At 40.3% G+C, this 12,943-nt stretch overlaps 1 protein-coding gene across 2 annotated transcripts in view; it reads left to right on the top strand.

The window, feature by feature from the left end:
- The first annotated feature begins 7,416 nt into the window (after nt 1–7,416).
- SLC17A8 (solute carrier family 17 member 8) overlaps nt 7,417–12,943 on the top strand; it is a 46,506-nt gene continuing 40,979 nt past the window's right edge. For both annotated transcript variants that reach the window (XM_059404649.1, XM_059404648.1), the window contains exon 1: nt 7,417–7,517. In XM_059404649.1, coding sequence (XP_059260632.1) covers nt 7,417–7,517 — 101 coding nt within the window. The remainder of the gene's footprint in view (nt 7,518–12,943) is intronic.

The raw sequence follows: 12,943 nt of genomic DNA, 5'->3' as shown, positions 1-12,943 counted from the left end.
TGTCATGAGTAAATTCTTTTATGAAAAATGTGAAACACTTAGAAATTATTCCAGAATGAAGTTAAAAGTGCTTCATAAATATAAGGAATTTTTGTCATGAGTAAATTCTTTTATGAAAAATGTGAAACACTTAGAAATTATTCCATGCTATATGGGCATCCTGTCTTTCTCTATTTTGATTATTTGACTTTCTTTTAAATTTTCATTAGTTGGGAAAAAAATTAATGACACCGAATATTTAGGCAATTACATTGATGAACCAAAAATAGAATTGGGTATGTTTCCAGGGTGTCCATATATGCAGCCTTATGTTTGCAAAGTATATGGAGATGTATTTTATTTAATAAGGGTATAAAATGTTATTCTATGATTTAGGAACATAGAGCCAAATTAATTGAATTCTAGTACCCAACTCCGAGTGAGCTGTAATATAATAGGACCGACAATGCTTTATTGATGGACCTGAATCAGCAGGGCATAATGAACATTTGTAATCAGGTTTGTTTAAATCCTGGCTCCTCCACAACTCTTTGAACGAGTTACTGAGTTTCAGCCTCAGTTTCCTGATTTGCAAAATGGAGACAATATCTATTTGGTCATTCTGCTTTTTGCATATACTTCATCATTCTGCTTTGTGAGAATAAAATATCAAGAAACTCAAGTCACAAAGATAGATAAGGAAGCAATTACTATAGAATGGGCCAAAGGTTCCCATTAACCTTAGAAAGGATATGTTACCACACTTTGGTGGAAAGTGGCAGTCTTAATATAGGGGCTAGTACATCAGTGTTTTATGTCAATTTCTCTTGATTTTACTATTGGTTGGCCCTACTTTTTGGTGGAACTTTTTAGTGAAAGCCAACAACACAGGATGTAATTTTAAAAATCAGCACCCAATTTTATTTATTTCTAAAATTTCCATAGTAGTTGCACAAGATTACCTATCGTTAGGTGCTCAGTGATGTTTGTTCATTCATTCATCCATCTTTAATTAGCATTTTTAAAAAAAGATTTTGAGAGAAAGTGTGCACGAGAGAGCATGAGCAGGGGGGCAAGCAGAGGGAGAGGGAGAAGCAGGCTCCCCACTGAGCAGAGAGCCCAATGTGGAGCTGAGTCCCAAGACCCCAGGATCATGACCTGAGCTGAAGGCAGGCACTTAACCAACTGAGCCAACCAGGTGCCCCTTTAACTTTTTATTTACATTCAATTTAACATACAGCGTTTTATTACTTTTAGAGGTATAATTTATATTCATTTTTAAGACAGAGCAAAAGAGGGGGAGGGGGCAGATGGAGAGGGAGAGAGAGAATCCTAAGCAGGCTCCATGCTCAGTGTAGAGCCTGACTTGGGGCTTGCTGTTAAGACCCTCAGACAGTAACCTGAGCAGAAATCGAGAGGCAGACACACTTAGTGGACTGAGCTATCCAGGTGCCCCTCAAATGATGTTTTTAAAGATACAAAGATTTTTGAGTACACCTTCCTGAGTTATGTTAAAGGCAGTCTTCAGTATGCACAGTAGGATTATAGGATCACAATGTACTGTGTACTATGGTATTACAAACTCAGGAAATGGGTGTAAGGACCTACCCCCAGATCTCCACATTCTACTAGCCAGATTGCCTTGGGCAGAATTGAGTCTTGATATCCATACCTGTTCCACGGGACTGTTGTGAGAATCAAATGACATATTTGAAATTGCTTTGTATACAACCTTGACTATTAATAAAAGAATGAATGTTAAATATGGCAGTGTAACAAAAAAATTGTTTTATATACATTCTGCTTAGTACTGATAGTTATCAACAATATAATTATAAATTGTAAAAAGTTGAGAGAGGTTCTGGAAAAAAGAAATTTTTATGCTGGTCTCAGTATGTAATGGAGGATGGATAGGAGAAATGTGGAGTTGGGGTGGAGAAAGGGATTGGCTGGAAAAGCTGGCACAGAATTCAGGGGAGAAGGGACCTCAAGATGATTAGTTTTCTTCATTACCATTGTTTCCATATGAAGTTTCTTATCTGAAAAGGTGAATAACTTGGTCATTAGCTCTAAGCCTGGTTAAAATTCTCCACCAAATAATTTGATTGGATTTGATGAAATTATGTTCTTGAATAATTATCTTCAGGTTGTTTAGGATTCGTTTGCTTACCCACCCCATCCCATACACCCATCCCAGGTAGATTAGAACATCAGCTCACAACCAGGCCACAAGCTCTACTCTTTTCACTGTTGGGGACTAGAAATCCTACTTGTCATTAAACTGGATAGTGAATCTTCCTATATCGTATAGGTAGAGACAGTCTTGGCATTACAGGATTTGGGTTTGAACCCATTGCAATAGTCAAAGTTGTTTATCTGTGAGGAGCAGAAGATGTCTTAACTAGAGCAGGCTATAAAAGGTCAGTTTGTTATAAGGGTGTGGGTATTTCATGAAACCCAAGGGTAGAAGGACAGCTGGATCCAGACCAACAGGAACTGGAAGGTGGTTATAAGCAGAGACATACTCACCCTGATAAAGTTTCATTCTGTTTCATTTCTCTCTTTGTCAGACCGGTGTTCTCTCCATCTCCAGTCCATACAGAGAATGTAGCCCACTCCACAGTTACAGCCCCCCAGGTCCTGCATGGTTAACTAGTAGCATTTCAATTCCAAAGTTTAATTACCAGGAGAATCTGGCATCTGACTGCCTTAGCTGGGTGTAGGAGCTCAGCCCTGATCCATCCAGCAGTGGTCAGAAGAGATGAGAGCCCGCTGTGATCTGAACAAGTATTTCTAAAGAGGTCTTAGTTAATATTTTGTCTAAGGAAAGAGACTTTTTTGATACAGGATGCCAAGAAGTCATCTACTATATGTTGATGGGTGGACTCTTTTTCTAATAAACATTCCGTCTACATATCCCAAAACAAAGCTTTGATTTCATGGCCCTCAGGAGGTTCTATTCTACACATTTCCTACATCTTTACACTATTTGATGTTTTGAGATGGGGATCCATTGTTTAACAGTTGAGTTATAGAAAGCTCAAGATCATCATTCTGGCTGTTTTCTACCACATGGCACATACTCACCCAACTCTGAAAGTATGCAAGTTACCCTCAGATGCTACACTCCCTCATGCAAGTCTTTGCTCCCACGTGTTTTTTCCTAGTTTGCCTCATTCTCTCATCCCTGAAAAGTAACACTCCCATACCACTTATCTAGGAAGTCCTCTCCTGTTCCCCATCAGCAAGCCAAGTGAGGTGTCCTTCCCTGTGCTCCTGTAACTCCATACACTTGCTGTGCTGCACGAACTCATTTTGTGGTTGGTTTTGTTTTTCAAGAGGCCTTTCCATTTCAACCTCTCACAGTGCCTCAGTAGGGCCTGCCACATAGTAGGCCTTCAAGAAAAACAGCAAGTGAATAAAACAAACCTCAATTCTTTAAAGTCTGGCTTGATATTTTCTTGTCAGCCAGCACTTTAAGCTGGCTCTGATGGCAGAATTCCTGAGTTCGTCTCTTGTCTCTGTTTAGTGTCTTGGTTGTATGCACTTGAGCAAGTTTACCTAACCTCTCTGGCCTCCATTTCCTCATCTGTAGATGGCATAATAATTGTACCTACCTCAGAGGGTCGTTGTGGGGATTACATGAGTTGAGTGCTTAAAGTCTGACACCTAGAAACTACTCCACAAAGGTTATTACCATTATCAACCATCTAAATCACCACCAAGAAACTTTTGTAGACCTTAAGTGTGTTTCATGAGCAACATGAAGGCTAGTTCTTTAAGGATGGTTAGTGTTTTCAGCAGTCATTGACCCTTCAGAAAGAGGTTCATGTGGTCTTTGTCTGGTAGTGCTTCCATTGTGTGCTCTAAGAGATAAGTAACCTTAGAGTATCTAGGGACTAAGAATTGGGTTAGAAGTTCTGCCAGTGGATGCTTTCTGTAGTGAATGAGTGTGCTTATCATATTGTGATTGTATTTGCTTTTGATGAAGGAGCAAGGTTTTTGGGAAACAGGTAAAGACTTGGGGAAGTGATTGTATGTGTGATGTCCTGGGGTCTTAGCATTCTCAGCCTTGAGGATTGGTGGCCAGAAACTATCCTTTTAAGAGCACAGGGCTGACAGGAATTTTTGTAGAAACTAATAGGCTGCTTCTAAAATTTATAAGGAAATGTAAAAGACTTAGAATTAGCCAGGACAATTTTTTTTTAAAAAAGAACAAGTGATTTAATTTCCCAATTTCAAAACTTATTATTAAGCTGTGTTAGGACAGTGTGATATTGGCATAAGGATAGACATGAAGATCAACAGAAAGAATTGACACTCCAGAAATAGGTCTTTATGTTCAACTGACTTTTTGACACAGGTGCCAAGACAATTAATCCAGGATAGCCTTTCTAACAAATGGTGCTGGGACAATGGATATCAACATGGAAAATGATGGATTTAGATGTATACCTCACACCATATATGAAAATGAACTCAGAATGATTATGGACTTAAATATAAGAGCTGAAACAATAAAACTTGTAGGGGAAAAATAGAAGAAAATCTTTCAGACTTTAGATTAGTCAAAGATCACTTAGATATATAAAGATATATAAATCAAATGCACAATCTATAAAAGAAAAAAACTGAAATTGGACCTCATCAAAATTAAACATTTTTGTACTTCAAAATATAGCATGAAGAAAATGGAAAGACAAATGGCAAACCAAGAAAAAATATTTGCAAAACACATAATCTAAAAAAGGATTGAAAACATATACACTTCAATAATAATAATACAAAAATCTTGTTGAAAAGATGGTTAAAATACTTGATAGAAATTTCACCAAAAAAGACATAAAAATGGCTAGTAAGAACATGGAAAGGTGGTCAATGTCATTAGTCGTCAGGGTAATGCAAATTAAAACCACAGTGAGATACCATTTCATATCCACTGGAATGGCTACACTAAAAAAGATAGCAAATATTGGTGAGGATGTACAGAAATGGGAGCCCTCATACATGCTGATGTACAGAAATGGGAGCCCTCATACATGCTGGTGGAACATAAAATTATTTTCCACTTTGGAAAATAATTTGGCAGTTTCTTAAAAAGTTAAACAAATACCTATGAAATGACCCAGCAATTTCATTCCTGGTATTTACTCAAGAGAAATGAAGAGTTATGTCCATGCAAAGACTTGCACGGGTATATTCTTAACAGTTTTATGCATAATAACCCTAAATTTAAAACAACCTGAATGTCCATCAACAAATCAATGGATAGGCATCATGTGGTAAGTCCATATATTGAAATTTTCTGCAGAAAAGAAAAAAAGAAATAACAACTGCTGATAGGAGCTGTGACTTGGGCAAACCTCAAAAGTGAAAGAAGCCAGGCACAGGAGAACATATATTGTATGATTCCATTTATATGAAAAGAAAATAGATTAGTGGGTACCTGGGACTGGGAATGGGAAGGGGAGATGGGCACTAACAGTGAATATAAGGGATGTTTGGGGGATGATAGACACATTCTATCTACTTTGTGCTTTAGCTTAAGCACCTAATACCCACCATTATTGCATAATTTGGTAAATTTACTGAAAACCATTATCCAGTTGGAATGGATGAACTATATGATATACAAAATATACCTCAGTAAAGTCAGAGGAGGCAAAGCAGAGGGTGTGATGGGGAGGAGAGAGACACACAAAGAGAGGTGAGAACAGCTGGAGCCACGATGTTTGGATCTGAAACCTGGCAAGTCTTTGCCTCAGTTTCCTGTTAGTGAAATTGGGAAAAATGAGTTACTAATCACAAAGCAGTCTTGGGAAGATTGTGATAATATATGAAGAGTGCTTAACAGAATTGGGCCATAGAGAGAGCCCGATAAAATATTAACTATAATAATAATAATAATAATAATAATAATTGTTATTATTGGTAGTGTATTTAATCTACAGGATGCAGCTGTGATTTAGATAACTTAATTCAAATCTTGAAGAAGGATCAGACTGCAGCTTGCAAATGACAGTGACCAGTCCTGTGGACATGACTTTTGGGGGAATCTGAGAGCCCGTAGCACAGGATCTGTTAGGTGCATGCAGGCTGGGAGATTAGAGCACTGGAGCCTTGCTAATGACAGCTGTTTCTTCATGGCAGCATCATTTACAAAGGTGTCACCCGCTGCCCAATAACATATTTTAACCCCAATCAACAATCCTTTATGTTATATCCCACTGTGTGCCAGGTCCTACTGGGGCAGAGGACAGGTGATTTGGAGGTGTGGAGGAGGGACACCTTGTCTACGAGGGTTACTAGAGGAAGAGATGTCTTGGTGAGGCTTAACAATCCCCTGACACTTCCCAGATGAGGGATGTGGAGAGTTACCCAGGCAGAAGGTACAGCTTGAGCAAACCCCTACGTGGAGTTCGATGAGTCCAGTAAAGGGCTGATACGAAGAGCAGAGTGACAAGAAACAAGGTCCCGTGGAGGTCCTTGTGAGCCATGACAAGTAATAAAGAACTTGGATTTCTCCTGAGGACAGTGAGGACCAGTGAAGAGGTCTAAGCAAGTATTAGGACCGGCTCAGATACCTTCAGTTAGGCGGTCCCAATGGACCCTCGCACTGTACCTTGAGAGATCCTGCTCTGTCCATCAGGAGCAAATAAATGCCTTCCTGGATATTTGCATTTAGCACTCTAGCATGCAAGTGTTCCACACTAGTGTCTGGCTGAGAAACCGCTTCGGGGCTCCCACGAGGGGTGTATGAGGCATACTGTGGTGGCCGAGAGCCTGTCTGTAAGGCTAGACCTCAGAGAAGCTGAGGACTTGTAAATGCTTCATTCACTTCGACCTGGGTGTCTGCTCTGGCTGACAGCCCATTAATGAGCCCCAGCGGCTGAGGGGCAGGTATTGTGCCGGTTACTATAGCATCACCTTGGAAAGGATCACTCAGTGAGAGCCAGTGGCTGAGTGAGGCAGGAGGGGGATGTGGTCAGAAGCAGCCAGAGGGGCTGGAGAGAGAGTGCAGATGCTGTTGCTGGGCTCAGGACACCTCGTGGGCTGGAGCCCACTTCAGCTTCTCCAGCTGCAGCCCCAGGGAGGGAGTGAGGCTGCGCTCAGCCTGAGAGTGGCTGCCTGAGACAGTGTCACCGGCTGCTGCTGAGCTTGTGGCTTTCAAGGGACTGAACTCCCAGCCAGACACTACTTGGCCTCTCTTTTTTGGGGGGGAGGGGCAAGTAGGGATTTAGGAAGGGTGTCTCGTCTTGGAATATCTGAGCTGGGTTTCATCTCCTTTTTGATGTTAAGTAGTTACCTCCATGAGAACTGACTTCAGGGTACTACTCATCGAGGAGAGCAGAGTGGTCCCCACGCTGGAGATGAGGAAGGATGACAGTTTCTGAGACTTAACTGTTAGTGCTTGGAGGTCCCCCTCACCCATTCAAAATGCCTTTTAAAGCATTTGATACCTTTAAAGAAAAAATTCTGAAACCTGGAAAAGAAGGAGTGAAAAACGCCGTCGGAGATTCGTTGGGGATTTTACAAAGGTAAAGTTTGGATGCAAACTTCGGGTTTATTTTTGAGGAGTTTCACATTGCCAAGGTTTGAAAGAATTTGCTTCATATTTTAAAAGCCACGTTTTTAAAAAGGAGTGGGTAGGTCAGATTAGATGGCTTCTGGAGTCCTTTCCGGCTCCAAGACACAATGCCTGGAGTTTGAAAAAAAAAAAAAAATGCATCGAAAGTATAGGATTGAATTAGGAAAATAACAAGACAGGCATTTGTTTATATGGTAGTATGTGTACTTGCTGGAGATGGTGATGTTGCATATTGTGTGTTTGGCATTGAATTAGAAAAGATACAGGGAGATAATATTTCCTGTTAATTTAATAATAATGGCAAAATCAGGAACCCCGTTACATGGTTATGCTTTTAGTTGAAATAATTTTTAAGAATTTTTCACTACAAATGAAAATTGGATATGTATTTAGCTTGTTATATAAACTATATAGGGTGGTTGCTGATTGGTTTGGAAAGAAAAGAATAGGTAGACAATAGTCTGAAGAAAGTATCTTTAAAAATTAGTATTTAAGTAAAAAAAAACACCTTACATGGTTACAGTGAGAAAATATTATGTACTATCGTTAAAGTGAATGTTTTTCTCCAAAATAGAAACACTTTGTATTAAGATAGAAATTCATAGCTGGAAGTTAGAATAAATGCATGTATGTGGTCATTTCCAAACCAAAAAATAAACATTTTTTAGAAGTAAAATACAACACTGAAAAAAATAAAATAAAATAAAGTAAAATACATTGTTCTTGGAAGGAGAGTTTGCCACAAATGAATGAATTGATGGGACATTTTAATTTGTGGTTTTTTATAGACATCGCCTTTCTAGGTTTTATAGGTGAATTTATGAGCAGTCCTTAGGCACAAGGTAAAATGACTTCTTTAAACTCTCTAATATAAAAAAATGTGAAAAATACTCTTGATAAGATTTTTATATGTTTGAATGACTCTTTCTAATCCTGATGAGTGAAAATGCCATCTGGTATCTCCTTTTAACTTTTATATGGTATCCTTTAAATTAAAAAAAAAAAAAAAAAAAAAACTTCAGCATGGAAGGGACTATTTCTAGGCACACAGAAGTTCACTCCATTCCTTGGGTTTTATAACACAGGGGCTCCTTGTCAGTGTGAAATTTCCCTGTATCACTCCTTTTTTTTTTTTTTTTAAGATTTTATTTATTTATCTGACAGAGAGAGAGATCAAAAGGAGGGAGAACAGCAGGCAGAGAGAGGGAAGCAGGCTCCCTACTGAGAAGAGAGCCTGATGCAGGGCTTGATCCCAGGACCCTGGGATCATGACCTGAGCCAAAGACAGAGGCTTAACCCACTGAGCCATCCAGGTGCCCCTGCACTATTTCCTTCTTGATGAACTTTCATAGTAAGAGAACTGGGTTCAGCCTGTCATTAATTTAAATGTTAAAAACAAAAAGATTTCAATCAGGCCCACAATGAATTATCACATATAGATAAAAACCTAGCGGACAGCAGGATAAACCAGCCAAACATAGGAAGTAATTATAATGACCTTTCCTTTTAAGAATGTTTTAGCCTTGTATTGCGCACTCCCCAGGTAACGTCCATCTTACTGCGGTGGTTTTCCTTTGATTAAAAATGAAAGAGGAAGGCACAATGGCTTGATTGGCATATTTAAGTATGATGACAAAGGCATCTGACAAAGCCAGGAACAAAAACTGTGACTTTGGGTTATCGTTGACTACAGACACCATTATAATCATGCAACTCTGTGCCTTAATTTATACAATATTTGACAAGGAAGCACTTAGGAATTTTCTTTCCAACATTAAGTTGAATTGCTTTTTTGAAAATGAATCACTTTCTTCTGTAAGAGACTTATTGTAAGAGCTGGTTTTCTAGTGTTTGCGTAGATGATCCACTTGAAGATTCTTTTGTTTGCCAGATTGGTTTGCTTAGGAATAGAACAAGATTCGTAATTTCCACGTTGTACGACCTCAACCCAACACGGAGCTATGTGTTTAGGGACTCTGAATGGTTTCTTTGGAAGTGAATCACAACACAATAGAAAATGACTAACAGGGCTCGAGAGGATATAGGATGCACTAAATGCATGGTAGATGTTATCACTGTTCGCTTACTAGTAGAATGATGAGAAAAAATAGTGCCAAACTCAAACCCCTTCTTTCTGTGATCCTAGAAGGAAATTATTGACAGAGGAAGGTAAAAAAAGGCATTAATTGACTAGCAATCCAAGTTGACCCTAAGCTCTGACAGTCTCTGAGCAGAGCTCCAGAATTAGGACTCCGTCACCGAGTCCTAACACCGAACACACTTGGTGTTCACCTTGTCTATAAGATATTTATATTTAAGTGCCCCACACAGAGCCTGGTATACAATGAACATTCTTTCCTCTCTGCTGATTTTTCACTTAAAACCAGTTGGCAAACTCCAATGGAAAAAAAAAATCAGAAAATACTGTTTTCTGTTTTGTAAGGTACAAGAACATTCAGAAGTTAGAAACGTTGACTTCCTAACTCAGCAAGCAGTGTAAATCACTGATGTCTTGTAATATTGGATACTGAAATCATCATTTAAATGGAATTCTTAGAGTGCTTTTCTTAAAAAAGATTTCATTTATTTGAGAGAACATGCACATGCATTGCAGGGGAGAGGAGCGGAGTGGGAGGGAGGGGAGAGAGAATCACAAGCAGACTCCACACTGACCACAGAGCCCCACTCAAAACTCAATCTCACCACCCTGAGATCATGACCTGAGTGGAAACCAGGAGTTGTGTGCTTAAATACCTGAGCCACCCAGGCATTTCTTTTGGGTGGCTTTTTAATTACTGAATGTTTCTCATGCTCAGGGGGGTGGCACATGCATAGGGAAACATTTGAAGTTTGTACGTGGGGCTGATTAAAGTCAGGCGTTATTAGCCTTTCTGGAGAAGAGTCATTGATAAAACATAGCTGAACAATTTCATCAGCTAAAAGTACACTAGTATTTCAGAAGTGTAGGAAGAAAGTATACGTTCACTCATAGTCCAGTATTGGAACAGATGACATGGAAGGCATTACATTTAGAGACTGATCTCTAGAAATAGACATGTAGATTTTTTGACTTACATGACAATATGGGTGTCCCCTAATTGCTTATGTATAATAAAATAATAATGGCAAACATCTGTTCCAGGCACTGTAAATACTTTTAATTCTTTTAAACCCAATGGGATGGGGACTACTGCAGTTACCATTTTAGAAGAGAAAGCTGAGGCACAGAGAGGTTCAGTAAGTTTCCCAAGGTTGCATAGCTTGTAAGTAAGTGGCAGAGCTGGGTTTCAGACTAGATGTTCTCAGCCCACCATTCTTAGTCATTACACTATGTAACCTCTCTGTCTTTGCTCCTCCCACTTATTGTGTTGAAACTTAATGACTCATTTAGGTTTAGGGAGTTACTTGGGCTGCAGTGTAGCCAGCAATCACTGGATCTTTTCGGCACGTATGAGCTTTTCTCCCAATCAGTTGTAGTAATGAAGACTTCCCAAGGGAAACTGATGGGATCCTTGGTCTCCTTATAAGTATTTATATCTTTCCTTTAAAGATATGGAACCAATCCTTGTGTGTTGCTTCCATCATCAGCATTCAGTGACTGTGTATTCAACTTATGTGCCAGACATGCTTTGTCTAGTTCCTTGACAAATACAAGTGTGTGAGAGTGGGCTCTGAGGTCAGGTGAGTCTGGGCTCTAACTGCTGTGACATCATTTACTTTCTGCCTGGACAACCTCAGGCAAGCTGGCATCTACTGGCCAGGGTAATTCTAGTAAAGCAAAGTCAGGTCACATCTCTCCCCTGCTCAAAACCTCCCCACGGTTTCCCACCTCTCTCAGAATTAAAGCCAACATCCTTTCAATGGACTTAAAGACCCTACCTGATTTGTGGGAACTTGAGAACTCTGAGTTCATCTCTGGCCTTCTTCGCCTGCCTCACCCCACTCCAGCCATACCCTGCACTGATGGGGGAACTCCCGAGACCCCTCTTGTGCCAGCTTCTGCATCCTGTTTTTCACCCTGTAAGGTTTTATCTCCAATTCCTTGATGGCTTATTCTCCCATTTTCAAGTCTCTTCCCAAAAGTGACCTTCCCAGGGAGGATTCTCCCGACTCTCTTTCCCTACTCCTCCACCCGCTCCCAATCTCTCTTCCCTGCTGCATTTTACTACACTTCTATCTTAGCTAGGGTTCCCTAAAAGTAGACCCTGAAACAGGAATTTGGAGAGCCTAGGATGTGATTTACGGAGGTGGAAATTGGGAGGCAGGGAGTAAAGCAGGATAGGAAAGGAGAAAACCAAGCGAGGATGTGATCTCAGGTAATACACAGGGGCCAGATCACAGTGGGAGGATCTGGGCACTGAGCTGTCCCTTGAAGCGAAGGGGCCAGTCTTTTGTGTCTCTGCATCTGTTAGTCATTGACTGTGGGCTGTCCCTGCTGGGGATCAGGACCATTTCAAGACCAATCAGCCTTGCCACTCTTGTGACCCTTGGCCTTGCCTTTTGGTCTTGGCATGAGAACCCCAACATGACCGGGCAGCAGTAATAGCTCTATTTAGTGGGATTTTTCACTGTATTCCCAAGTGGAAGAATTCTTCCTTGGGCATCAGGACTCCTAGAGCCACAGAGTCCAAAGTTGAAGCGATGAGATATCCCATAAGTGAATTACTGGACATAATGGTAAGTGGGCTATTCCCACCTCTACTCTGTGTTTTTCAGACCAATGCATTCTGCCCAGCACCCATTATAACAACTGTTGGTTTATGGAACATATTCATTCTAAAGTATAGCACCCTATCTTCACACGGATTCTTCTCTGAGCCAATGTCTCAGCTGCATCTTAATCATACTTATAAGTGGCAGAGCTGAGTTTCCTTTGCTCTGTCAGGGTACCAGCTTCAGCATGGTGTGGCTTGAGGTAGGACCAGTGGATCCCATGGTCCTATGCCCCCTGATGTACCTCCTTTGCCATAATTGAGTGTCTTAGTCTTAGGTGATGTTATGTGGGATCCCATGTTGGCTAATCAGGATTCTTTGAATCCTCAGGTAGTGACGCTGGCCGAGACTTGCAGGCTCATTTGTAGAATATATGTCAGCTTCAGTCAGGATGAATTGCTACCTTTTCCAAGATGGAAGGAGTCTGATATAAACAATTTGCTACCAAGAAGACTGGTTTGTCTCCTTGGACAGCCAGTGCTGAGAGGCTCAGTGGTGCTGGGAGCCCATTCCTCATTGCCTTGGTAAAGGAGTGTGATTCCTCAAGCTTCCTGAGGAATATATTTAGCGTGTGGACTTTCTGTCATATCTATTAAATCCATACAACACATCTTTTTCTATAAATTGCCATAATATTCTAGCATCTCTCTTAAAATAAAACAA

Source organism: Mustela nigripes, chromosome 6, assembly GCF_022355385.1.
Source record: "Mustela nigripes isolate SB6536 chromosome 6, MUSNIG.SB6536, whole genome shotgun sequence".
NCBI lineage: Eukaryota > Metazoa > Chordata > Mammalia > Carnivora > Mustelidae > Mustela > Mustela nigripes.
This window is presented reverse-complemented; position numbering and strand designations above follow the sequence as displayed.